This window comes from Mauremys mutica, chromosome 15, assembly GCF_020497125.1.
Source record: "Mauremys mutica isolate MM-2020 ecotype Southern chromosome 15, ASM2049712v1, whole genome shotgun sequence".
In the NCBI taxonomy this organism is placed as follows: domain Eukaryota; kingdom Metazoa; phylum Chordata; order Testudines; family Geoemydidae; genus Mauremys; species Mauremys mutica.
Window position 1 is genome coordinate 35,919,431 of NC_059086.1, and position 26,105 is coordinate 35,945,535.

Below are 26,105 nucleotides of genomic sequence, written 5' to 3' on the forward strand. Positions count from 1 at the left end.
GCGCATGCGCGCCCAAGGACCCATCCGGCCTATTTATAAGGCGCATGCGCAGATTGGTAGGCGGGGCGCACCATATGCGCATGCGCACTTCCTGAGGTAACAGCTGCGCTGTACCTGGCCCGGAACGCGGAGAGATTATTCTGCGCATGGGCACCGCATTAGGCGTTGGGCGGGGTTGAAAAAAATAAGGGTGTGGCGCATGCGCATCTTCCCAGGGAAACAGGCGCCCGAAGGTTCTGGGCATGCGTACCCGCTGGGAGGCGGGGCCTAGAATTCTCGCGGGCGCGGCCCCCCCCACCCATCGTGCGGAGCGTGCGCATGTGCCGGCTCCCGGCGAGGGCGAAGGAAGGGTCCGCTCGGCGCATGCGCGTTGCCCCGGAGACGGGGGGCCCCGGCAGTGAGACGGGGCGGCAGAGCGGCCGCAGGCTGGTTCCGGGCGCGGGGCATTGTGGGATCGCGGCGGTGCCAGGAGACCCAGGGGGGGCCCGGTAAGCTGCGTCTCTCGGTGGCCGCCATATTGGCCCCTCAGCCCCGCGGGGAGCGCCGGGACCTTGGGCCGGGACCCCCCATTGCCCCCCCCCGTCGGGGGCCCGAATCCCCTGGGCCGGGACCCCCCATTGCCCCCCCCGTCGGGGGCCCGAATCCCCTGGGCCGGGACCCCCCCATTGCCCCCCCCGTCGGGGGCCCCGAATCCCCTGGGCCGGGACCCCCCATTGCCCCCCCCGTCGGGGGCCCCGAATCCCCTGGGCCGGGACCCCCCCTTGCGCCCCCCCGTCGGGGGCCCCAATCCCCTGGGCCGGGCCCCCCCCATTGCCCCCCCCGTCGGGGGCCCCGAATCCCCTGGGCCGGGTCCCCCCCATTGCCCCCCCCCCGTCGGGGGCCCCGAATCCCCTGGGCCGCGACCCCCCCATTGCCCCCCCCCGTCGGGGGCCCCGAATCCCCTGGGCCGGGACCCCCCAGTGCCCCCCCCGTCGGGGGCCCCGAATCCCCTGGGCCGGGACCCCCCCTTGCGCCCCCCCGTCGGGGGCCCGAATCCCCTGGGCCGGGACCCCCCCATTGCCCCCCCCGTCGGGGGCCCCGAATCCCCTGGGCCGGGCCCCCCCCAGTGCCCCCCCCCGGCGGGGGCCCCGAATCCCCTGGGCCGGGACCCCCCCATTGCCCCCCCCCGTCGGGGGCCCCGAATCCCCTGGGCCGGGACCCCCCCATTGCCCCCCCCCGTCGGGGGCCCCGAATCCCCTGGGCCGGGACCCCCCATTGCCCCCCCCCGTCGGGGCCCCCGAATCCCCTGGGCCGCGACCCCCCCATTACCCCCCCCCGTCGGGGGCCCCGAATCCCCTGGGCCGGGACCCCCCCTTGCCCCCCCCGGGGGGGGCCCCGACTCCCGTGGGGCGGGACCCCCCCTTGCCCCCCCCGTCGGGGGCCCCGAATCCCCTGGGCCGGGCGACCCCCAGTGCCCCCCCCCGTCGGGGGCCCCGAATCCCCTGGGCCGGGACCCCCCCATTGCCCCCCCCCGTCGGGGGCCCCGAATCCCCTGGGCCGGGACCCCCCCATGCCCCCCCCCGTCGGGGGCCCCGAATCCCCTGGGCCGGGACCCCCCCATTGCCCCCCCCGTCGGGGGCCCCGAATCCCCTGGGCCGGGACCCCCCCATTGCCCCCCCCGTCGGGGGCCCCGAATCCCCTGGGCCGGTCCCCCCCCAGGGCCCCCCCCGTCGGGGGCCCCGAATCCCCTGGGCCGGGACCCCCCCATTGCCCCCCCCGTCGGGGGCCCCGAATCCCCTGGGCCGGGACCCCCCCTTGCGCCCCCCCGTCGGGGGCCCCGAATCCCCTGGGCCGGGACCCCCCCTTGCGCCCCCCCGTCGGGGGCCCCGAATCCCCTGGGCCGGGACCCCCCCTTGCGCCCCCCGGGCCCTGAATCCCCTGGGCCGGGACCCCCCCATTGCCCCCCCCCGTCGGGGGCCCCGAATCCCCTGGGCCGGGACCCCCCCATTGCCCCCCCCGTCGGGGGCCCCGAATCCCCTGGGCCGGGACCCCCCCATTGCCCCCCCCGTCGGGGGCCCCGAATCCCCTGGGCCGGGACCCCCCCATTGCCCCCCCCGTCGGGGGCCCCGAATCCCCTGGGCCGGGACCCCCCCATTGCCCCCCCCGTCGGGGGCCCCGAATCCCCTGGGCCGGGACCCCCCCATTGCCCCCCCCGGCGGGGGCCCCGAATCCCCTGGGCCGGGACCCCCCCATTGCCCCCCCGTCGGGGGCCCCGAATCCCCTGGGCCGGGACCCCCCCATTGCCCCCCCCGTCGGGGGCCCCGAATCCCCTGGGCCGGGGCCCCCCCTTTGCCCCCCCCGTCGGGGGCCCCGAATCCCCTGGGCCGGGACCCCCCCATTGCCCCCCCAGGACCCCCCGACTGGGACCCTCGGGGATCCCCCCGGGGTCCCTCCCCCCATTAAGGACTCTCTAAGCCCCCCCCGGGTCCCCCTCCCCCACAGACCTCCCATTGGGGCCCCCCATCGACCCACCTGGGCATGGCTGGGGCCCCCCACAGACCCCTGAGCTGGGTCGAGGGCGCCCCCCTGAGACTCCCTGGTGATGCCCCCACGGGCCCATAGAGACACACCCCCCCCCCCCCCGGGGATCCTGCCTCGGCCCTGGGGGCTCTGCCCGGCTGGGGACAGTCACGGGGGGGGCGGGTCTCAGCCCAACTCCCTGCTTGGTCTCTGCAGCCCCCCGCCCCAAATCTCACCCTCCTCTCGCACCACGGTCGGGGGGGGGGGGCTAAAGGAATCCAGCCCCCGTGTTGGAGGGAGACGGAGCCTGTGCCCTGGTTCTGTGTGGCAGGTCTAGTGGTTACAGCGGGGGGAGGGGCAGCTGGGAGCCAGGACTCCTGGGGTCTCTCACGGCCTCTACCACTGCCAGGCCATGTGACAGCAGAGGGGCGAGTCCCTTCACCGTGCCTCAGTTTCCCTCCTCTGAAGTGGGGCCCAGGGTGAGGTACATGCGACTCCCCTGTTGTTGGGGCGAAGGTACATCTGGCGCGTGCAGGCGGAGGGGCTCAGCATGAGCCGGGGGGTGGATGTCCTAGCGGCCGTGGCCCCCAGCGGGCGGCTCTCTGGGGCAGACGACGGCCTGCGTGGCTCCTGGCGTCGGGCTGACCTGGCCATCGGAAGGGTGAAGGCCCCATGCAGGTGGCTGGCTGGCAGCGTGCTATGGCCCGGGCGGAGTTGCCCCATCTCCGTGCCATGGCTGCTGTCAACAGCGTCGGTAACAACTTGAGGGGGCGGGCGTTTCTGGTACCTGGGTGACAGAATTCCTAACCCATGTATTGCGGGACAGGGGGGCAGGAAATGGGGGCCCGGGGCCTGTCCCCTCTAGGGGGCGCTGGCTCCCATCTGGCCCCAGGGCAGGGACTGGCTGGCTCGGGGGTGGGGGGCAGGGAATGGGGCCCGGGGCCTGTCCACTCTAGGGGGCGCTGGCTCCCATCCGGCCCCAGGGCAGGGACTGGCTGGCTCAGGGGGGCAGGGAATGGGGCCTGGGGCCTGTCCCCTCTAGGGGGCGCTGGCTCCCATCTGGCCCCAGGGCAGGGACTGGCTGGCTCGGGGGTGGGGGGCAGGGAATGGGGCCTGGGGCCTCTCCCCTCTACAGGGCGCTGGCTCCCATCCGGCCCCAGGGCAGGGACTGGCTGGCTCAGGGGGGCAGGGAATGGGGCCTGGGGCCTGTCCCCTCTAGGGGGCGCTGGCTCCCACCTGGCCCCAGGGCAGGGACTGGCTGGCTCAGGGGGGCAGGGAATGGGGCCTGGGGCCTGTCCCCTCTAGGGGGCGCTGGCTCCCACCTGGCCCCAGGGCAGGGACTGGCTGGCTCAGGGGGGCAGGGAATGGGGCCTGGGGCCTGTCCCCTCTAGGGGGCGCTGGCTCCCATCCGGCCCCAGGGCAGGGACTGGCTGGCTCAGGGGGGCGGGGAATGGGGCACAGGAGTCTCTTTCTCTCCAGTCGGGGCCCTCATCATTAATCACGTTTCATTCACCAGTGCCCAGGCTCTGATGCGCTAGGCGCTGCACAGGGTGGCACAGTCCCCCGCCCAAAGCACTCAGCAGCTAAATCCTCCTGCTAGGAGCTGAGACCTGCCGGTGGGGTCAATCTGGAGTGACTCCTCTTCCCCCCACAATCCAGTTCTGAAATTGGAGTGTAATCAGCGTAACCTCAGCGTGTCTCCAGCCCTCCCCTCTTCTTTTCATTCGCCACCCGGACGGGCTTCTGTGGCCCCGTGCCAGGCGGGCATTATTCTAAGATAGCGACTGTTCGACCTTTGCTGTTAGCTGCCAGCTGTGGAAGGACCGGGGTGCAGCTGGGGCCGTTCTGAAGGGCAGGGAGTGGGGGGAAGCTCATGACCCTGCACCAGGGAGGCTGGGTCCCTGCCCGGCTGAGATCGGGGCCCCGTCGTGCCGGGCGCCGCCCAGACCCAGCGAGAGAGGGTCCCTGCCCGGCTGAGATCGGGGCCCCGTCGTGCCAGGCGCTGCCCAGACCCAGCGAGAGAGGGTCCCTGCCCGGCTGAGATCGGGGCCCCGTCGTGCCGGGCGCCGCCCAGACCCAGCGAGAGAGGGTCCCTGCCCGGCTGAGATCAGGGCCCCGTCGTGCCGGGCGCCGCCCAGACCCAGCGAGAGAGGGTCCCTGCCCGGCTGAGATCGGGGCCCCGTCGTGCCGGGCGCCGCCCAGACCCAGCGAGAGAGGGTCCCTGCCCGGCTGAGATCGGGACCCTGTTGTGCCAGGCGCTGCCCAGAGACAGCCGCAGGCAGGTTCTAGTGTGCACAGACAGGACTCTGAGGCTAAGGGGCAGTGTGGGGCGTCGCCCCCACGCCGGCGGGGAGCTGGAGGCGGCAGGTTGAGGTTCTGGGGTATGGCCCCCACCCCTCGCACGCGCTCTTCTGCTCTCCTGTCACTGTCTCTCTCCCCTTCTGCAAACCCATTTCCTGTCGCTTCCGTTCCTCTTGTGGCGCCCAAAGCCGGCCGCCCGGGGAAGGACCCAGGCCTCCGCAGCTGTATCTGCCGGCCTCGTGCGTCCCCTGCCCGGCGGGGCCTGGCTGCGCTCTGGAAGGAAGCTGGCTGCCGCAGGGGTAGGGCTCTGAACGGGGGCTGCGTGGGCGGGAGGGGGGCCGGAGCCTGTTCGTTAACCTTGCGGTGATGGCTGTTGGCCTCACCCGGGAGGGAGGCTGGCCTAGTGGCGAAGGCGTGGGAGAGCTGAGTGCGAGTGCCGGCTCCAGGACGGCTCCTGAGTCCACGCTGTGCTGCCACGGCTCTGGCGGGGTCCTGCCTTCATCTGTGTAGGTTCAGGTCCAGGGCTGTGTCTTGTTGTCTGTGCAGCGCCCGGCGCGGTGGGGCCCTGATCTCAGTCAGGGGGGGGGGGGGGGGGGGTGTTGGTGTGTCTGTGCAGCGCCCAGCGCGGTGGGGCCCTGGTGGCAGTGGGGGGGGGCGTCTCTGCCGTGCCCCGCGCGCCGGGGCCCTGATCTCAGTCAGTGGGGGGGGGGGTGTTGGTGTTTCTGTGCCGCGCCCAGCGCGGTGGGGCCCTGATCTCAGTCGGGGGTGGGGTCGGTGCAGTGCCCGGCGCGAGGGGGCCCTGATCTCAGTTAGTGGGGGGGGGGCGGGGTGTTGGTGTTTCTGTGCAGCGCCCGGCGCGGCGGGGCCCTGATCTCAGTCGGGGGTGGGGTCTGTGCAGCGCCCGGCGCGGCGGGGCCCTGATCTCAGTCGGGGGTGGGGTCTGTGCAGCGCCCGGCGCGGCGGGGCCCTGATCTCAGTGGGGGTGGGGTCTGTGCAGCGCCCGGCGCGGCGGGGCCCTGATCTCAGTCGGGGGTGGGGTCTGTGCAGCGCCCGGCGCGGCGGGGCCCTGATCTCAGTGGGGGTGGGGTCTGTGCAGCGCCCGGCGCGGCGGGGCCCTGATCTCAGTCGGGGGGGGGTCTGTGCAGCGCCCGGCGCGGCGGGGCCTTGATCTCAGTCGGGGGGGGGGGGGTCGGTGCAGCGCCCGGCACGGCGGGGCCCTGATCTCAGTGGGGGGTGGGGTCTGTGCAGCGCCCGGCGCGGCGGGGCCCGGATCTCAGTCGGGGGGGGGGTTTCTCTGCAGCGCCCGGCGCGGCGGGGCCTTGATCTCAGTCGGGGGGGGGGGGTCGGTGCAGCGCCCGGCACGGAGGGGCCCTGATCTGTCGGGGGTGGGGTCTGTGCAGCGCCCGGCACGGCGGGGCCCTGATCTCTGTGGGGGGTGGGGTCTGTGCAGCGCCCGGCGCGGCGGGGCCCTGATCTCAGTCGGGGGTGGGGTCTGTGCAGCGCCCGGCACGGCGGGGCCCTGATCTCAGTCAGGGGTGGGGTCTGTGCAGCGCCCGGCACGGCGGGGCCCTGATCTGTCGGGGGTGGGGTCTGTGCAGCGCCCGGCGCGGCGGGGCCCTGATCTCAGACATTCTAACACAAACAGGTTGGTGAGCAGGGAGCCCAGGGGGCACATGACACATGGGCCCTCGTCCTCGCTCCACCCATGCGCCATAGTCTGAGAGTCGCCCCACTTCCTGTTTGAGATCCGCTCCCTGCCCCCAGCTGGTGTGGGGCTGTGCCGGTCCCCCCTGCTGGCCCGGGACTGACCAGAGAAGGATATTGACCGGCTAGAGCATCCCTGTAGGAAACCAAAGAGATCTGGGTGATGGGGTGGCTGGCTCCCACCTGGCCCCATGGCTGGGGCTGGCTGGCTCAGGGGGGCAGGGAATGGGACATTGGGCCTATCCCCTCTAGGGGGCGCTGGCTCCCATCTGGCCTGATCAGGTTCCAGGTCTATGAAGCGTCTGGCCCGGTTGGACCCTTGTCGACGTGTTTGGGGGGGTCCCTGATCTCTCCCTTTGCCCCAACCTCACCTGTCCAGATCTCTAGGGCGGGGTCTGTGGCTGTCCCACATGGGGCTGAATTCCGGAGCAGGGGGGAGGATTCCGGGGGGGCTTGGGCGGAAGGGGTGGTCCAGGCTGGGGGTTGGCTTCCCCGAGCCCGGAGTTCATTCGCCGTTCATGCTATGGGGGATCTGTGGCCGCTGACACACCCCCCCCGCATTTCCGTCCCCCTCTGCAGGGCGCCATGTTCTGGAAGTTCGACCTGCACTCCAGCTCGCACATCGAGACGCTGCTGGAGCGAGCCGACCTGACGCTGCGCGAGCTGCTGGACGAGGACGATGTGCTGCAGGAGTGCAAGGTGGTGAACCGCCGGCTGCTGGACTTCCTGGTGCAGCCGCAGCACATGGAGGCGCTGGTGACCTGCGTGACCGAGGAGCCCCCCGCCGAGCTGGACGAGCGGCTGCGCTACAAGTGGGTCGGGAGTGAGGGGCACCGGCAGGGCCGGAGGGAGCCCGGGACTGGGCTAGCAGGGGCTGCGGGTCGGGAGTGAGGGGCACCAGCAGAGCTGGGGAGAGCCCGGAGCTTGGGGCTGCGGGTCGGGAGTGAGGGGCACCAGCTCCCCCCCCCCCCCCCACAGCTGACTGGTGCTAATGTTCCATCCCCCGCAGGTACCCCAGCGTGTCGTGCGAGATCCTGACGTCAGACGTGAGCCCGATCACGGATGCGCTGGGCGAGGACGAGGGGCTGCTGCGGCGTCTCTACGGCTTCCTGCAGGGCCACGGGGTCCTGAACCCGCTGCTGGCCAGCTTCTTCAGCAAGGTCATGGGCATCCTCATCAACCGCAAGACAGATCAGGTGCGCCGGGCGCCAGCCCAGCCTCCCCCTGCCTCGGTTTCCCTTCCACCTGCCAGCTCTTGGGGCCGGGACTGGCTCTCACGCCACCTCTGTGCAGCGCCTGGCGCGGCGGCCCCCCGATCCCAGCCAGGGTGTGTGCATGGGGGGGTGTTACCATAAACCCACGAATAGCTTGGCAGTAGCTGGCCCCCTTGAGCTGTGGAGGGGGTGCACCTCCCCCGCACCGAAGCAGCTGGCGCAGGCGGGAGACCGGGCTAGATGGGCTCAGGGTTGTGGCCGTTGCGGCCCCTCAGTCCTGTGCTGCTGGTCTCGTGAGTGAGACACTCGCTGCTGCTTGCAGTGGGGGACAGGCTCATCCGGACCCCCCCTCACTGCGGCACCTCTGCCCATCTAGCCTGGCGTCCCGGCTGCAGAGCTTGGGAGCCTGTTCCCTCCTCATCAGCTCAGGCCCCGAAGCTGGGCTGGCCCCAGTGGTGGGGAGTTCCCCAGGCTAATGGGGGCTGGCCCGGACCTTGCAGATTGTGGCCTTCCTGCGCAAGAAGGACGATTTCGTGAGCCTGCTGCTGCGGCACATCGGCACCTCGGCCATCATGGACCTGCTGCTGCGCCTGCTGACCTGCGTGGAGCAGCCGGTGCTGCGCCAGGACGTCTTCAATGTAAGGGCGCTGGCCCCGCCCCTGGACACCCAGTGCCCCGCCCCTTCGTGGCTGCTGGCCCCGCCCCTGGACACCCAGTGCCCCGCCCCTTCGTGGCTGCTGGCCCCGCCCCTGGACACCCAGTGCCCCGCCCCTTCATGGCTGCTGGCCCCGCCCCTGGACACCCAGTGCCCCGCCCCCTTGTGCCTGCTGGCCCCGCCCCTTTTTGTCTGCCGGGGGGGGGGGGCCCTGCTCTGTCTCACTTGCTACCCTGTGCCCAGCCCCACGTCCTGCCCCACACTTGCCCCTGCCCCTTTCCCCAGGCCTTGTTTTCTACTCCAGGGCTGCTCCAGGTTCAGCACACGCCATTGGTAGAAGCTGCCGTCCCCTCCACCCATGGCCAGCCCTGCTTGCTGTCCCCCTGGCAGGGAGAAAGTCACAGCGTCTAGCCAGGCTGAGACAGAGGGAAACCCAGCCCCATAACTAACTCATGGGGGGCCCAGGGCTGGGCTAGCAGGGGCTGCGGATCGGGAGTGAGGGGCACCGAGACATGCTGTTCCCTTCACAGTGGCTGAACGAGGAGAAGATCGTGCAGAGACTGATCGAGATGATTCACCCCTCGAAAGACGACAATGTGAGCGGCTCTGCGCGGCCCCCGCCTTGGGGAGCGGGACATGGGGAGGGGGGACAGCTATGGGAGGGGAGCTCTCAGCCCCCCCCACTCTAACCACTCGACCCCACTCCCCTCCCAGAGCTGGGGAGAGAACCCAGGAGTCCTGACTCCCGCTGCCGCCAGCCCTTACTGGCAATGGGGGTCCGTCCCTCTAAGCCGGCAGCGCCGATGGGGCGTGGGCAGAGGGACTGGCCCCGCCTCCCCCAGCGCCCCAGTAACTGGGTCTCGTTCCCCCCACCCCCCAGCAACATTCCAACGCCTCCCAGTCCCTGTGTGACATCATCCGACTGAGCCGGGAGCAGATGATGCAGATCCAGGACAGCCCCGAACCCGACCAGCTGCTGGCCACGCTGGAGAAGTGAGTCCGGGGCTGCGGGTCGGGAGTGAGGGGCACCGGCAGGGCTGGGGGAGGGGGCAGCCCAGGGATGGGCTAGCAGGGGGCTGTGGGTCGGGAGTGAGGGGCAGGGCCCCCTTGGCTGGGGGGGGGTGTCCCGGCCCTCCCAATATCAATGCAGGTTAACGATGGCGAAGCAGAAGCATGAAGCTCCCAGACCACGAGCCAAGGACCCTCACCCAGTGCTGAGGTGCAGCCCCTCTGGAGCGGGGGGGGGGGGGGGCGGGTCCCCAAGGGATGGAGTGTTTGGGGACCCCCCCCAGCCAGGTGTTGAGAACCCAGGGATCCCCTCGCCCAGCCCCCCTGACTGGGGAGGGGTGTTTGGGGACCCCCAGCCAGGCGTTGGGGACCCGGGGATCCCCTTGCCCAGCCCCCCTGACTGGGGAGGGGGCGGGGTGTTTGGGCCCCCCCCGCAGGCAGGAGACGGTGGAGCAGCTGCTGGGGAACATGCTGGCGGGCGAGCGGGACGAGTCCGTCATCGTCAGCGGGATCCAGGTGCTACTGACGCTGCTGGAGCCGCGCCGAGCCAGGTGACGGGGGCGGAGCTGGCGGGAGGGGGCGGGGCCAGCCGGCCCCCCCCGCCCGCGCTCACCCCTCGCTCTGCCCCCTGTAGGTCCGAGGCCGGGGGGATGGGCAGCTTTTACTGCCCCCTGGAAGGGCAGCTGGAGCTGGGGCCTCTGGGCTCGGACGGCAGCGCCTGCCAGGCCAGCCCCAGCACCCTCCTGGCCCTCAGAGGTTACCTCCGGGACTTCCACCAGCTGCTGATCGACCCCCCGAAGGTAACGGGCCCCCAGACTCCTGGGCTCCGTCCCTGGCTCTGGGAGGGGAATGGGGACGAGTGGTTAGAGCAGGGGGGCTGGGTCCCTGGCTCTGGGAGGGGAATGGGGACGAGTGGTTAGAGCAGGGGGGGGGGCTGGGCCCCCGGACTCCTGGGTTCCGTCCCTGGCTCTGGGAGGGGAAAGGGGACGAGTGGTTAGAGCAGGGGGGGCTGGCCCCCCGGACTCCTGGGTTCCGTCCCTGGCTCTGGGAGGGGAAAGGGGACGAGTGGTTAGAGCAGGGGGGGCTGGGCCCCCGGACTCCTGGGTTCCGTCCCTGGCTCTGGGAGGGGAATGGGGACGAGTGGTTAGAGCAGGGGGGGCTGGGCCCCCGGACTCCTGGGTTCCGTCCCTGGCTCTGGGAGGGGAAAGGGGACGAGTGGTTAGAGCAGGGGGGCTGGGAGCCAGGACGTCACTGGCTCTGGGAGGGGAGTGGGGGCTAGTGGTTAGGGCGGGGCTGGGAGCCAGGACTCCTGGGTTCCGTCCCTGGCTCTGGGAGGGGCGTGGGGGGGGGGGGCAGCAGCCCGGACGCCTGGGTTCTCTCGGCTGTGCTAACCCCGCTCCCCGCAGCGCCCGGCCCTGCAGATGACGTGGGGGCTGCTGGACCCGCCGCTGGGGAACACGCGGCTGCAGGTGGTGAAGCTGCTGGGCAGCTCGCTGGGCGCGGGGGACACGGGGCTGCAGGAGGAGCTGCTGGGCCTGGACGCCCTCAACACCATGCTGGTGAGTGCCGGGGGCGGGGCTCAGCCAATGGCATGGGAACGGGGGCGGGGCTCAGCCAATGGCATGGGACAGGGGGCGGGGCTCAGCCAATGGCATGGGAACGGGGGCGGGGCTCAGCCAATGGCATGGGAACGGGGGCGGGGCTCAGCCAATGGCATGGGAACGGGGGCGGGGCTCAGCCAATGGCATGGGAACGGGGGCGGGGCTCAGCCAATGGCATGGGAACGGGGGCGGGGCTAACATCATGGACCAGCCCTGGGGTCAGAGCCAGGTGCCCTCTGCCCTGGGGTCCTGCCCCCTCCCCCCCCCCACGCCGGGTCAGAGCCAGGGGCCCCTCTGTCCCCATGTACCCAACCCCCCCTGTCCCAACCCTGGCCGAGGGGTCCCCGTGTACCCAGCCCCCCCCACCCCAGAGGGGCTGCGTCCCAGCGCCGGGCGAGGGGTCCCCGCGTACCCAGCCCCCCCCACCCCAGAGGGGCTGCGTCCCAGCGCCGGGCGAGGGGTCCCCGCGTACCCAGCCCCCCCCACCCCAGAGGGGCTGCGTCCCAGCGCCGGGCGAGGGGTCCCCGCGTACCCAGCCCCCCCCACCCCAGAGGGGCTGCGTCCCAGCGCCGGGCGAGGGGTCCCCGCGTACCCAGCCCCCCCCACCCCAGAGGGGCTGCGTCCCAGCGCCGGGCGAGGGGTCCCCGCGTACCCAGCCCCCCCCACCCCAGAGGGGCTGCGTCCCAGCGCAGGCCGAGGGGTCCCCGCGTACCCAGCCCCCCCCACCCCAGAGGGGCTGCGTCCCAGCCCTGGCCGAGGGGTCCCCGCGTACCCAGCCCCCCCCACCCCAGAGGGGCTGCGTCCCAGCCCTGGCCGAGGGGTCCCCGCGTACCCAGCCCCCGGCGGCTCAGCGCCAGGGCCAGGCTGGCGCCCGGTGTCCCTTGCAGACGCGGCCCCGAGCTCTGTCTCTCTCTCTCGCCCAGGACCTGTATTTCAAATACACCTACAACAATTTCCTGCACGCCCAGCTGGAGGCGTGTCTGAGCACCCTGCTGCGGGCCGGCGCCCCCCCCGAGGACTCGCAGCCCCCCCCAGACAGCCCCGTCGTCAAGCATGTGAGTGGGGGCCGGGGAGGGCTCGAAGTTCTGGGGGGGGAGGGGGGAGAGAGCCTCCTTCCTCCAAGGTTATAACTGGCTCCAGGGATAGAACCCAGGAGTCCTGGCTCCCAGCCCCCGTCCCCATCTAAACCACTGGACCCCACCCTCTCCTAGAGCCGGGGATAGAACCCAGGAGTCCTGGCTCCCAGCCCCCGTCCCCCTCTAAACCACTGGACCCCACCCTCTCCCAGAGCCGGGGATAGAACCCAGGAGTCCTGGCTCCCAGCCCCCGTCCCCCTCTAAACCACTGGACCCCACCCTCTCCCAGAGCTGGGGATAGAACCCAGGAGTCCTGGCTCCGCCCCCCCCCCCCCCCCCGTAACCAGCACTGCCTCCTGCTCCCTTAGTCAGTGGTGGGTCCCGTCTCTGCCCCGCCCGCCCGTGACCCGCTGCCCCCTTCTCTCCCGCCCCTGCAGCTGCTGCAGAAATGCCGCCTGGTGCAACGAATCCTGTCGGCCTGGGAGGAGAACGAGCAGACGCAGTAAGTGGTGGGTGGGGATGAGGAGCGAGACACCCCCACGACAGGGGGGAACCCAGGAGTCCTAGCTCCCAAGCCTCCCAGAGCCGGGGAGAGGGGAGGAGCCCAGCTCTCCTGAGCCCTGTGCTGGGGTGGACACTGTGAGAGCGCCCCCTAGTGCCCAGCCCGGACTGCTGGGAGCCCAGCGCCGCCCGGGGGGTGGGCGCTGCGGTGACGCCCGGCCCTCGGGTCCCGTTGCAGGGCGGCCGGAGGCCGGCGGAGGGGCTACATGGGCCATCTGACGCGCATCGCCAACGCCCTCGTGCAGAGCTCCGAGAAGGGCCCTCACGTCGCCCTCGTGGGGCAGCTGCTGAAAGGTAGGTGCCTGTGGGGGGCGCTGGGCCCAGAACCGGCCCCACGGCTCCCAGCTCCCTGCCTGGCTGTGGGCCTGCGGTGCCTCTTAGTGGGCGCTCAGTGGGGCACCCTGCGGTGGGGGTGTTCCTGCCCCCCACCAGGGGCTGTAGGGGGTGGAGAGGGGCTGGGGCGCCCTGTGCTGGGGGTGTTCCTGCCCCCCACCAGGGGCTGTAGGGGGTGGATAGGGGCTGGGGCTGTTCCCTGCCCCCTGGGGCAGTGTGTGCGTGGGGGGGGGGCTGCCGCCCATGGGGGGCGCCATCTCACCCCGGTGCCCCTGCCGTGGCAGAGCTGCCGGAGGAGGAGCAGGAACAGTGGGAGAAATTCGTCTCGGGGCCCCTGGCAGAGACCAACAAGAAAAACGTGGTGGATCTGGTGAGCTAACCCCCGCAAGCCCCACAGGCCCATCCTGCCCGGGGCTACCCCCACATCTGTCCCGCTCTCAGCTCCGATGCCAGCCCCCCGGGCAGCCCCACGTGCCCGCTGGCTTCCTGCCCCAGGCCGACCACCGCGGAAGCCGCGAGCCATCCTTGCTCTAGCGCCAGCCCCGTCTTGTAGCAGGGAGTTCCGCCGGCTAACGCCTGAAGCTCTGTCACATGTTCTGAGGGACCCACCCGGCCGGTGCTGCCCCCCGTGGCTGGGAGGTGTCGGGGGGAGGGATCAGACTCGTGCCTCCCCCGCCCCCCCCGTACCATGACCCTAAGAAGCCCCGTCGCCCCCTGCAGGTGAACATGCACAATCTGCACTCGTCCAGCGACGACGAGGAAAACGACCTGAAGGAGTTCAACTTCCCCCAGGAGGCTGTGCTGCAGCAGGTGGGTCTGCCCCCCCCCAGAGCCAGCCGCATCCCAGCGCACGGCGAGGTGTCCCCGTGCCCCACCCCAGAGGGGCTGCGTCCCGGCACCGGGCGAGGGGCCCCCGGATACCCAGCCCCCCTGTGCCCGATGCCCGCCCAGCTTCTGTCTGTCTGTCTGTGTCTGTCCATCCTCGCCAGGCCTTCGTGGATTACCAGATGCAGCAGGTGACCTCGGCCTTCATCGACCACTTCGGCTTCAACGACGAGGAATTCGGGGAGCAGGAGGAGAGCGTCAAGTGTGTGTCTGCCCCGGACGCCCCCCGCTCTGCCCCCGCTGCCCCACACTCGGGGTGGAGAGACCCGCTGGGGGGGAGGGTGCACTGGGGAACAGGGCCACTAGGTGGCACCAGATCCATCTTCTCTGCTGTGGGCCAGGACTCCTGGGTTCTCTCCCCAGCTGTGCCGCGACTCCTGTTGGTGCTGCGCCTTTTGGGGTGACCCCCCCCGGCTCATTCACACTAACGGGGTTCTGCACAAACGAACCCCTGTGCTTTCCGGGGGGGGCGCTGAATGTGTGTGTCTAACCCGGCTTTGCACACGGTGCCCCGTCGGCCCCCTCGCTAACCCCCTGCCTCCCCGGGGACCCCCACGTGGCGGGGGGCTGTGTGACGAAGTGGGGGGAGTCCGTGCCAGGCTGACACCCCATAACCCCCCTCCTTGGCTTCCTGCCTCCCCGGAGACCTCGCGTAGAACAACGGGGCAACGTTACATCACACACACACCCCCGCCGTGGGGCCGGGGTGCTGGCAGTAGCGCCCCCTGCCCGTTGAGCCGCCCCCCCTCGGTGCGGGGCACCCCAGCCCCCCCAGGAACCCTCCCGAAAACCCCTCTCGGCTTCATGTCTTTGCTTCTCTTTTTCTCTCCGCTGCCTCCAGCGCCCACTTCCGCCAACTCAAGAGGTAACAGCCCCCCCGCACCCCCCTCCCAGACCCCCGGCGGGGGCATGTGACAGCAGCCTGACCCCTCCCCATCCTGGAGAGCAAGGGGGGGTGGAGAGGAGAACCACATTTCAAACCCCTCCCCCGCCCCCTGCCATCAGGGACTCAGCTGGGCACAGCTCCAGGCTGCGCGGGGTTAACCGTCCCAGCAGCCCTTGGTGGTTAGAGCGTGGGGCGGGGGGGTGGTGTGTGGCTGGGAGCCAGGACTCCTGGGTTCTCTCCTGGCTCTGGGAGGGGAGTGGGGTCTGGTGGTTAGAGCGGGGGGGGGGGGCGGGGGCTGGGAGCCAGGACTCCTGGGTTCTCTCCTGGCTCTGGGATGGGAGTGGGCTCTGGTGGTTAGAGCGGGGGGGTGTGGGGCGCTGGGAGCCAGGACTCCTGGGTTCTCTCCTGGCTCTGGGAGGGGAGCGGGGGCTGGTGGTTAGAGCGGAGGGGGTGGCTGGGAGCCAGGACTCCTGGGTTCTCTCCTGGCTCTGGGAGGGGAGTGGGGTCTGGTGGTTAGAGCCGGGGGGGGGCGGGGACTGGGAGCCAGGACTCCTGGGTTCTCTCCTGGCTCTGGGATGGGAGTGGGCTCTGGTGGTTAGAGCGGGGGGGTGCGGGGCGCTGGGAGCCAGGACTCCTGGGTTCTCTCCTGGCTCTGGGAGGGGAGCGGGGGTCTAGCAGCAGCCCCTGGTCTCTTCCCAACGCTGGTGGCGGGGGGTGGCCAGCGGCTCGGCCCCCTCTCATGGTGTGTTCTCCGTTCCAGTGCCCCCTTCGACAGGACGGGCAGCCTGAGCTTCTCGCTGAGCGCCGACGATGACAGTGTGAGTGTCGGCCCCGCCCCCAATGTCCCCCGGCTCTGCGTCCCATCCCCACTGCCCCCATTACCACCTTCCCCAGCCCCACATCACCCCCCCACACCTCTGCTGTGCCCGCTGCCCCACCCCCACAGTGCCCCCCGTTCCCAGCATCGTCTCGCTGGGCGCCGATGAGCAGCGCGTGACCGTTCCCCGGCCCCCCCCCCCGTCGCGCCCCCACCCGGCGCCCTGACTCTCTGCCCCCTCCCCCCAGCCCAACTCCAACCTCTTTGAAGTCTGCTACAAGGAGCGGATCCAGCAGTTTGACGACGACGACTCGGACGGGGAGGACGCCTGGCAGGAGAAGGAGCTGGGCTACTCCGGGGGGGGCCCGCAGCCCGCAGGACCCAGGTACTGGCCCCCACTCTGACCCCAAGGGGGCAGGCACGGGGCCTCCTGTTCTCAGGGGCAGCCAGGACTCCTGGGTTCTCTCCCCAGCTCTAGGATAAATACCAGCTTGGATGAGCTCAGGGATGGCAGGAAGGGGACTGGATACCGGGTAGATGGGCCTGGGGGGCTGATCTCGGGGCAGAGAGCAGGCGGGATACCGGGGTAGATGGGGCAGGGAGCAGGTGGGATACCGGGTAGATGGACCCGTGGGGCTGATCTGGGGGCCGGGAGCAAGTGGGTTACCGGGGTAGATGGATCTGTGGGGCTGATCTGGGGGCAGGGAGCAGGCGGGATACCGGGGTAGATGGGCCCGGGGGCAGGGAGCAGGCGGGATACCGGGGTAGATGGGCCCGGGGGCAGGGAGCAGGCGGGATACCGGGGTAGATGGGCCCGGGGGCAGGGAGCAGGCGGGATACCGGGGTAGATGGGCCCGGGGGCAGGGAGCAGGCGGGATACCGGGGTAGATGGGCCCGGGGGCAGGGAGCAGGCGGGATACCGGGGTAGATGGGCCCGGGGGCAGGGAGCAGGCGGGATACCGGGGTAGATGGGCCTAGGGGGCAGGGAGCAGGCGGGATACCGGGGTAGATGGGCCCGGGGGGCAGGGAGCAGGCGGGATACCGGGGTAGATGGGCCCGGGGGGCAGGGAGCAGGCGGGATACCGGGGTAGATGGGCCCGGGGGGCTGATCCAGGCCCATTCTCCCCCCACGGCAGGAGCTGCGGCAGCACGGACAGCGAGGGCAGCCGGGACTCGGAGGAGGAGGAAGACGCGGGCGGGGGCGAGGAGGGCGGAGGCGGTGGCGGCGGCGAGGCCGAGGGTAAGACCCCAGTGGAGAATGAGGTGAATCCAACGGGGCGGGGAGGGGAAGGGGAGGGGGGCTGGCTCTGGGTTGGCGGGGGTCAGGTCTAAGTAATATATGTAAATGAGATGGTGCATATTCATTAAAAATGCAGCTCAAGGCCTCGCTTCCCGGCTTTCGGGTGGTCATAGACTCCTAGACTTTAAGGTCCGAAGGGACCATTAGGATCATCTAGTCCGAGCTCCTGCCCAACGCAGGCCGCAGGTGGTGGCAGCCCGAGCGGCTGTGCCCGGGGGGTGCCGGGGGTCGCCCGCTGGCACCAGGGAATCGACCCCGCTCTCTGCTCTCCCTTCTCAGGGGCCAGCCCTGACCCGGAGCCTGCCGAGGCCCCCGCTCGGCCCCCCCCCAGCGGCGGGGTGGACACTGGAGTGGCCGTGTGGGACAGGCCCGGCTCGGACGCCTCCCGCCCCCCCACGGAAGGGAGCTGGGCCCTGTTTTCAGAGACGCCCTCAGCGCAGACCAGGTGAGACCCAACCCCCTTCGCCCCCCCCACGGGGCGGCCTCGGGGGGGGCTGGCACCAGCTGCTGTGGAAGACGGGACGCCGGGGTCGATGGGCCTGTGGGGCGGGGCTGGGAAGGGGGCGGGGTCGATGGGCCCGTGTGGCAGGGGCGGGAGGCAGTGGTCGACGGGCCCACGGGCCAGGGAGGGGGGCGGGGTCGATGAGCCTGTGGGTCTGACCCAGTTGGGGGCGTGTTTCTGCAGCCTGTCAGATGCCCCGTCAGGCTCTGCCCAGGGACCCCACCCTCAGGAACCGACAAGCAGCAATGTATCTTCAGGGGGAGGTGAGTGTCACCACGGCAACCTGCCCCCACTGCCCCCAGCAGTGACCCCAGGGCTGTGAGCCCCAGGGTGGCTGTGGGGGCGGGGGTTGCATAATCCTTTCACAACTGGGCGGGGATGGGGATGATCTTGAGCCCGAGGGTCTGAGCTGAGTGGGGGAGGGTTGCTGGGCCCGTGGGTCTGAGTGGGGGGGTGGAGGTGGCTGGGCGTGTGGATTGGGGGGCTGAGTGGGGGAGGGTGGCTGGGCCTGTGGGTCTGAGCCGGGGGTGAGGGTGGCTGGGTCTGTGGATCAGGGGGGCTGAGTGGGGGAGGGTGGCTGGGCCTGTGGGTCTGAGTGGGGCGGGGGGGGGGCTGGGCCTGTGGGTCGAGAGGGCTGTGGGGGGAGGGTGGCTGGGTCTGTGGATCTGGGCTGGGGGGAGTTGGACCTATGAGGCTGGGGGGATGGGTGAGGCAGGTGGGCCCCTAATGCCCCCTCTCTCCAGCAGCCCCCCCGGAGCCCCCCCGTGCGGGATCGCCCTGCGAGAGCAGCGACCTGGCGCTGAACGGCCAATCGGCGCCTCCGCCCGGCCCCGCCGCAGCCAGGCCGAAGTAAGGCCGGGGCAAAGGGGAGGGGCAACGGGGGGGGGGAAGGGCGCCCTAGGACAGGGCTGAACCCCGGCTTGGGGGTGGGGCTTGTGGGGTGGGGGAGGAGCCAGCCCTGGCCCCACCCCTCACCCAGCTGTTTCTCGCCCCTAGCACGGAAGGGGCCCCCCTATCTACCTCTGACGGCCCCCAGCGGCTCCCGGGGGCTGCGGCCGCCCCCAAGGCGGAGAACGGCGCCCCCCAGAGGCAGCAGCAGCCAGCAGCCAGGTGAGCCCTGACCCCCCAGCTAGTGGGGGGGGATCTGCTGGGTGGGAGGGGCTCAGTGGGGGGGGATCCCCCTCAGGATCTGGGGGAGGCTCAGCCTGTGCATGGGGGGGTGTTAAATTGGCCCCAGCTCCACCCCCCCAGGCTGGGGAGATGGGCCCTGGGTTGGGAGGTCCGGGCAGACGGGGGAGTCCCAGGTTTGGGAATTGGGTGGGGGGGGGACACGATGGAACAGTGGTGACCCCCCCCCCGTCCGTGTCTCTCTCCTCCCCAGATAAAGCTCGCGGAGGGCGCCTGGGGAAGCTGCTGATCGTGGGGGGGCTGGGGGGAGCCCCCCCCCGAAGCCCGGCCCGCCCACGGAGAGCTCATTCCCGCGGGGGGGGCAGCATAGGACGGGGGGGTCACAGTCCCCCCCATCACAGGATGCTCATGGCGAGATGGCTGAGCGCCCCCCAGGGAGGCTGGTGTGAGCCCCCCCGGCATGGCCCCCCCCTTTTTGCACTGAAATCGGCGGCTGAGCGACGGAATTCAAAGCGAATTGTTCGGATAAGTGACTCTGGGAAGCACTAACACCCCCCCACCTCCCACGCCGGCCCCCCACCGGGCTTCCAACCCTCGAGGTTAGCGGCCCCCGGGCCCCCCCTCCAGCCTGCCTCGTCTGGGGGGCCCCTCCCCACACAGATTAGATCCCCCCCCCCCCGCAGTTCCAGCATAAGCACAACCCCAACTCTTCCCCCCCCCCGCCCTTCTGTGTCAAGTCCAGGGCCTCAGCCTGGGGTGGGGCTCTGCCCCCCGGAGCCCAGCTTAGTTGGGCGGAGGGGAAGAAATGCTGGAGGGAGGGAGTGGGGCAGGACTAGGAGCCCTTGGGGGTGGGGCCAGGGACCATTGGGGGCGGGGTTGGGCATGGGTAGGCGGGGCCCGAGGGGGTGGTGAGTGCGGTGGGTCGGGCTGGGGGGGTTGCGGGGGCCACTACAAGGGAGGGGTGGAACTCAGGGCTGTGGGGCAGGTCCCTGCCCCTCCCGCCCCCCCCCCCCAAGCTGGTTCTGTGACCCCTTTAACCTCATGTTTTCCACTCCCCATTGTTATTTATTTCCCTGGCCTGGGGGGCTGGAGGTGTTGGGGGGCAGAGATGGGTCACGCCCCAGGAAACGGCACCAGCCGGTCAGAGGAAGTTCCCCTCCCACCCCACCCTGGCTGGTTTTCAAGGGGGGGGAGAGGGGATCCAAATAGCCCCCAATGCTCCCCCCCCCCCACCCCAGACTCAGTAGCCTCCCTTCCTGGATCCCACTGCTGGCACCAGCTCAGACTACAGCCCGTCTGCGGGGGAGCGGGGCCACCTGCCCCCCACCTCCATGGGGGCCTGCAGACACCTCCAGCTGTGTCGTCCCGTTCTCCTCCCCCCCCCCCCAATGGAAGGTCTAGGAGGAGGATCTGGGCCCCAGCCCAACCCCCACTCTGATGGTCTCCCCTCCATATGCCCCGGTGGGGGGGCTTAACTCTGTTGACCCTCCCCACATTTGGGGGGGGGGGTGTATCTGGGTACATGGCATGGACCTCAGGTCCCTCAGCCTCCCCAAACCCACCCTGTAGCAGATCTGGCGGGGGGGGGGGCATACGGTACGGAGAGGGGGGGTCTCTTTCCCTCCCCACCCCAGGGGATTCAGGGCCCTTCAGGAGTGGGGGAAGGCTTACGGGGACCTAGGAAGTTCCCTGCCCCCCTAGCTCAGGCTGTAGGGCGTGGGGGGCTAGGGGTCCCCCACCAATCAGCAGGTGTTGGTTGAGGGGCTGCCCCCCTTCCCTCCCCTCCCCACTGATCTTCCCGGCCTCTCCAGAGAGGCTCTGCATTGCACTAGTTTTGGGGGGGATCCCAGGTGCTTGGGGGGGGCGAGGCTGGAAGGGAGGCGTGGGGTCTGATCCCCTCCCCTTGCACAAAGAGACTTTGAAACAAGCCCCCCCCGCCCCCCGCACGGCCCCTGGCTGGGGGGAGACGGGGCCAGACGCCGGGCCAGATGGGCCCGTGACGCACCTTTCTCCTTTGGAAAAGCACTGAATTCCCCCCTCCCCAAGTCAGCAGTAGCCAACAGTGATGTCCTGGTAGCCACCCCCCTCCCCCGGCTACCCCTCTAGTGGCAATATTTAAAAGCTCTTAAACAGGAACCAAATCAAGTGGCCTTTTGGGGGTTGCCCCGGGGCCTCCCCGGCCGGCGACCGTCCCCCCTGTGCCGTGGGTCCCCGGCTCGTCTCTTTTGTTATTCCGGATGAAAATAAAAACCAATGGTTAAAGCCTGAGCCTGCCGCGGCCTCCTTCCTGGGGGTGTCAGGCGCCCCCAGGGCGGGGATCTGCTCTGCTCTGCTCGGGGGTGAGATCCCGCGGCTGCCCCGGCTCTGCAGCTCGCTGGCACAGCAGACGCCGAGAGACCCCCAGGGCCGCAGCCTCTGGTCAGGCACCAAGGCGCAGTGATGGTTCCCTCTAGCAGGGCCGAGTGGGGGGGCGCCAGTGGGGCGATTTACCCCGGGCTCTGCAGGGGCCCCTGGAGCGGGGTCCTTCACTCCCTCCGGGGGCCCTGGAAAACTCTCGCGGGGCCCAGGCCCCCGGAGCTTCTTCCGCTCCAGGTCTTTGGTGGCGGCGGGGCCCTTCCACCCTTGGACCCGCCGCCGAAGTGCCCCGAAGACCCACGGCGGGGGGGGGGGGGTCCTTCCGCCCTGGGACCCGCCGCCATAGACCCCAGGCCCCCCGAATTCTCTGGGCGGCCCTGCCCTCTAGACTTTACTCTACAGGACGTACTATGAATATGTGGCCCCCAGGCACTGGCCACGGCTCAGTCAGTGGCGGGACTTTCCACTGCCCCCTAGTCGCACAGAGACACCGCCCCAGGGATGCAGCCTTATACGCAGGTACAGACACGTTACACATCGCCCCTGACGTACTGAGGGGCAGCCCCCCCCCCCCACGCCGCACGGTGCCGCCCCACGCCGCACGGTGCCGCCCCACGCCGCACGGTGCCGCCCCACGCCGCACGGTGCCGCCCCACGCCGCACGGTGCCGCCCCCCCCTACGTCGCACGGTGCCGCCTCTCACCTCGGACGTGTTGGTTCATGGGCTGGCTCAGCCTGGTCCTTGTTATGTGTGTGGCGTGTGCGAGGCTGCGACCCCCCCCCTGATCTCGGGGGTCCGGGACCTTTCGGGTCCGTCTGTTTTCGCAGCCTCAGCCCTCGCCGGCGGCTGGGAGCAGGGCCGGCCTTGCTCGCAGCTTCGCTTTGCGTTATGTGAGCAAAATCTTGCCCATTACTTTAGTTCAGGCCTCGTACTGGGCCTCTGACAAGGGTTTGTCTCTCAGGGGCTCCTCTTGCTACAGGGGGGAGTGGGAGGCAGCACGCTGGGGGGGGGCAGCCCCGGGGATCACACCCAGGAGCCCGGGCTTCCAGCCCCCCGAGCCCCGCTCCTCCCAGCAGCTGCCTCCCTGTTATCAGCTGGTGCTGGGCGGAGATGAGGCGGGAGAAATCGATTTTGTCTCTTCCGGCCGCCCCCCCACCCCCCCCGGTCTTATCTCTGGCTCTGTTGAACCTACGGGAGATGAAAGTCCAGGCGGGTGCCTGGAGTTGGAAGCAGCAGCCAGGGTGCGTCCCGGAGCCGCTGGCCCTGCACCATGGACATTCTCGAGACGGACGCCCGCTACCGCCGGGACATTGCAGCTGATGTAAGGGGGGGAAACTGAGGCACAAAACAGGGACGAGTGGGGGGGGGGAGAGACTCTCAGTGGCCTGGCTCCCAGTTCCCTTCCCCCAGCCCTCCTAAGCCACTGGGCCCCACTCCTCTCCCAGAGCTGGGGAGAGAACCCAGGAGTCCTGGCTCCTAGCCCCGCCCCCCTGCACTGAACCCCAGTGCCCTCCGTGTGTCGTTGTGCTGCTGTTACGGCTCCTGGGACTGTGAGCCGGTAAATCGAGGCGGGATTTCCCTGCAGCTGTTTCCACTTCAATTCGCATAGCCCGCCTGAGTTGGGGGCGCTGCTGGCCCCAGAGGGGAAGGGAAGTGGGGCTGGTAGCAGGATCAGCGCGGATAGCCCTGATCGCAGTGAGGGCGTGGGTGACCTTGAGGGCACGATATCAGTAGGTTTCAGAGTTAACGCCCTGTTGGTGTGAATGCGGCACGCGCATGGCAGACTTGAGGGACAATTAGGAGCAAAGTTACCTGCCTCTTCCTGCCCAGTCACCTGGTGCTTAAATAGTTACCAAGGGTCTAGGGCCAGCTGCACAATCAGGAGGTTTCAAAATTAAAGCTGGTACTTTAGCATCAATAGGAGCAGAACTTCGCCCTTTGACCAAGCGGCTTTAATTTGGTCTTCCTGCTAAACGGTGGAATGGTTGTTAAATTGTGCAATTGGTAGGTTTCAGAATGAACACCTGCTCGGGTGAGTGGGCCTGGGCCCAGTTTTTACTTTGGCTGGGTGGATGTTTTAGGGTTGGTGTAGTGCCCGGGTTCAACTGGAAATTCCTGGGGAAAAGCTTGCTCGGCTTTGAAACTGGAAAGCTGTGGTTGAAGTGATGCCGGCAGTAGCTTAGTGCCAGGAAAGGGGCTGGATCAGGAATGGGGTCGGGGATAGGGCAGCCGTAGCGGGATGTTGCTGTGATTTGCTCTGGCAGCTGAATTACCAAGAACGATGTGTTACATGAGAGCCGTAGGTTTCAGAGTTAACACTTCATTGAGGTGAATGGGTGGGGGGAAGGTGCCACTTCCCAGCCCCACTGGGAGAAGGTGCCAGCAGATGAGCTGAGTCGATTTAGCTAGGGTATCTTGGTGGTGAAATAGTTAATAAGGCTGGTCTCATTTGGGTTATCAGTAGGTTCCAGAGTTCACGAAAGTGTCGTAAAAAGGGAGTTACGTTTCCAGTTCCAATCATTAAAAGGCTGTAGACAGTAACTCCTCACTTAACGGGGTCGATGCATTCCTGAGAAATGCGACTTTATGCCAAACGATGTTAAGTGAATCCAATTTCCCCCTAAAAATGAACGTCAGTAGAGGGGTTCCGTTCCAGGGAAACTTATTTCACCAGACAAAAGCCGTGACAGACGGAGACAGTATAAGTTTTAAACAATTGAACACTGGACCCAGCGACGAATGATAGTGAAGCCTGGGAGAGGTGGTGAGTCAGAGGCCTGGCTGCTAAACGATGAACTAGCCAATGTTAGGTGAGTCACTGGGCACTGGGTTATCAATAGGGGAGCTAGTGATCCGCATTGATTGTATTCAGCAGGCAGTCAGTAGTTTTCAGTGTTAACACCGTGAAATAACCAACAGGATTGTTGGTTACAACAGATTGTCGTTAGGTTTGGAGTTAACATAGCAAAATAACTGTCCAAACCCAATTTATAACAATCGATATGTCTGTTATTTCCCCCGTTAACCCTGAAACTGAGTGACACCCCATTTTCCAACCCTTGTGTGTCGGTGGGTTTCAGAGTGAACATGGTGAAATAGCCAGACTGTACATTACTATGGACTCATGTAATGATAGGTGTCAGTTAATACGATGGCAGTTAACAGGCTTATGCTTACAGAGTGGGTGATCAGTAGGTTTCAGGGTTAACACGTTGGTCTATTAGCTTTGGAGCATGAGTAGTCCTCAGAGTGGGAAATGACACGTCATTGCTGTCTGAGTCGCATGGTATTGTTCCCTGCTCCCTGATTGGACCGAGGAATAGTCTCCATGCCGGGTGCGCCGTGCTCTCCCTAGTGTAGACGGGCCCCGTCCGTGTCCATTTCCACCCCCCTCTGCAGGCCAAGAGCCGCCGCCTCAAGCTGCTGCCGTTCCTGGCCTCCTGCGGCCTGTACTTCGCCCTGTGGCTGCCGGAGCCCAGCTGGGTCAGCGCCGGCGTCAAGAGCCTCCCGGTCCTGAGCCTGGTCTGGTTCCTGACGGCCCAGGCCTGGGGTGACGGTGCCTGCACCCCGGCCGCCCGCCGGGTCCGCTGGGGGCTGATGTTCTCCAGCGTGGGAGACGCCTGCCTGGTCTGGCCCCAACTATTCCTCCTAGGTACGGAGTCAGGAGTGAGGGGCACCGGCAGGGCTGGGGGGAGCCCAGGGCCGGGCTAGCAGGGGCTGCGGGTCGGGAGTGAGGGGCACTGGCAGAGCCGGGGGAGCACTAACCGGGCTAGCAGGGGCTGCAGGTCGGGAGTGAGGAGCACCGGTGGGGGAGGGAGGGGGGCTGCAGGTCGGGAGTGAGGAGCACCAGTGGGGGAGGGGAAGGGGGCTGCGGGTCGGGAGTGAGGAGCACGGCTCTCTGACGCCCCCCTCCCCCGCAGGGATGGTGGCCTTCGCTCTGGCTCACGTCTGCTACATCTGGGCCCTGGGCCTGCGTCCCGCCCGCCCCTGGCTCCTGCTGCTGCTGGCGCTGGGCTGGGCCGGGGCCTACGCGACGCTGTGGCCCTGCCTGGGGGGCCCCTACGTGCCGGCCGTGGGGGGCTACAGTGCCCTGCTGGCGGCCATGGCCTGGCGGGCCCTGGCCCGGCCTCCCCCCCACCTGGCCGTGGCCACCGGCTCCCTGCTCTTCATGGCCTCTGACCTGGTCCTGGCCTGGGACCACTTCTGCGCCCCGGTGCCCCACGCCCGGCTCATGGTCATGGGCAGCTACTACGCGGCCCAGGGGCTGATCGCAGCCTGGGCCCCCCGCGCCAGCCCCCGCTGGAAGGAGACCTGAGCCGGGCGCCTGTGACCTCTGACCCCAGGGGGCAGCCGGCAGGGGGCACCCACGACCTCTGACCCCATCAGCGCCAACCCATCTGTGATCCCAGCAACCTCTGACCCCTCAGCATCAACCTGCCAGTGACCCCAGCGACCTCTGGCCCCATCAGCACAATGTACTATTGACCTCTGACCCCGGGCCCAACGAGAACCAGCTGACCTGGGTGTTGGGTCCTTTACCTACGACCCTGTGACCTAGGAGTGCCAACCTGCCCAACCAATGACCTGGAAGTAATTGCCTTGACCTTTGACCCTGCTCATTTGTCAGCAGGCCCAATTACAGCTTATTTGGAGATATGCGTTGTCTGATGTGGGCCGGGGGGGGCTGCCCCGGCGGGAGGTGGCGGCTGGGACAGGAGAGAGACAAGGGCTGGGGGAGCTTTTGTTGGCCCAACTTGTCTCCAGCTGTTGAGTGGGACGTTGAGTCCTGTGACCTTTGACATCCCTCTATGGACCTGAAGCCTGACCCCAGAGCCAGAATAGAACATAAGGAGTTCTGGCTCCCAGCCCCCCTGCTCTAACCACTAGGCCCCACTCCCCTCCACAGAGCCGGGGAGAGAACCCAGGACTCCTGGCTCCCAGCCCCCCTGCTCTAACCACTAGGCCCCACTCCCCTCCCCAGAGCCAGGGAGAGAACCCAGGAGTCCTGGCTCCCAGCCCTCTCATGAATGGTGGTTGGAGCCTCTTGCAAAGCCTGTGTCACGGCGCCATCTTGTGGCCGGTTGCAGCAGCCTGGCAGCTCAGGGGGTGGAGGGTTTGAGGCCGGATCTGGTTTTGTGGGAGGGGGCTGGGTTGGTTTTTCTATCTGTACTTTGGGGGGGGGGGGGAAATCCCGGCGTCCTCCAGTTCTCAGCCCGCGAGATGGTCCTGAGAGCGCCGGGGATTGTGGGTAAAGAGACGCAGTCAGGGCTCAACCCTGG

The 26,105-nt window shown here is 69.0% G+C and overlaps 2 protein-coding genes across 7 annotated transcripts; both read left to right on the forward strand.

The window, feature by feature from the left end:
- Positions 1 to 238: 238 nt before the first annotated feature.
- On the forward strand, positions 239 to 19,987 carry PPP6R1 (protein phosphatase 6 regulatory subunit 1). 6 transcript variants are annotated; one of them, XM_044988887.1, is made up of 24 exons: positions 239 to 488; positions 7,084 to 7,316; positions 7,514 to 7,700; positions 8,219 to 8,356; positions 8,904 to 8,969; positions 9,254 to 9,366; positions 9,819 to 9,932; positions 10,016 to 10,181; positions 10,788 to 10,940; positions 11,906 to 12,037; positions 12,496 to 12,560; positions 12,798 to 12,913; positions 13,237 to 13,322; positions 13,673 to 13,762; positions 13,942 to 14,039; positions 14,679 to 14,702; positions 15,484 to 15,541; positions 15,789 to 15,925; positions 16,674 to 16,780; positions 17,120 to 17,285; positions 17,526 to 17,605; positions 18,089 to 18,191; positions 18,339 to 18,452; positions 18,724 to 19,987. In XM_044988887.1, exons 2-24 carry the CDS (start codon positions 7,090 to 7,092, stop codon positions 18,725 to 18,727), a joined length of 2,544 nt encoding a protein of 847 aa, XP_044844822.1. In that variant the 5' UTR covers positions 239 to 488; positions 7,084 to 7,089; the 3' UTR covers positions 18,728 to 19,987. The 6 variants fall into 6 exon arrangements, with proteins under 6 accessions (XP_044844822.1, XP_044844819.1, XP_044844821.1 ...); XM_044988884.1 differs by having other exon boundaries at positions 240 to 488; positions 18,086 to 18,191; XM_044988886.1 differs by having other exon boundaries at positions 242 to 488; positions 16,677 to 16,780; positions 18,086 to 18,191.
- Positions 19,988 to 21,988: 2,001 nt separating this feature from the next.
- On the forward strand, positions 21,989 to 25,196 carry LOC123350382 (lysoplasmalogenase-like). Its single transcript, XM_044988936.1, is given in 4 exon segments — positions 21,989 to 22,086; positions 22,088 to 22,147; positions 24,226 to 24,478; positions 24,747 to 25,196. Coding segments are annotated over 4 exon segments (771 nt in total). The 5' UTR covers positions 21,989 to 22,023; the 3' UTR covers positions 25,142 to 25,196.
- The last annotated feature ends 909 nt before the right edge of the window (positions 25,197 to 26,105 follow it).

What these genes read in the sequence shown, in the direction of transcription:
- PPP6R1 (XM_044988884.1), top strand. Translation starts at nt 7,090, where the DNA reads ATGTTCTGGAAGTTCGACCTGCACTCCAGCTCGCACATCGAGACGCTG. An exon ending in CGTGGGGCAGCTGCTGAAAG is followed by an intron (nt 12,914 to 13,236) that starts GTAGGTGCCTGT and finishes CTGCCGTGGCAG; the next exon opens with AGCTGCCGGAGGAGGAGCAG. An exon ending in GAGCAGGAGGAGAGCGTCAA is followed by an intron (nt 14,040 to 14,678) that starts GTGTGTGTCTGC and finishes CGCTGCCTCCAG; the next exon opens with CGCCCACTTCCGCCAACTCA.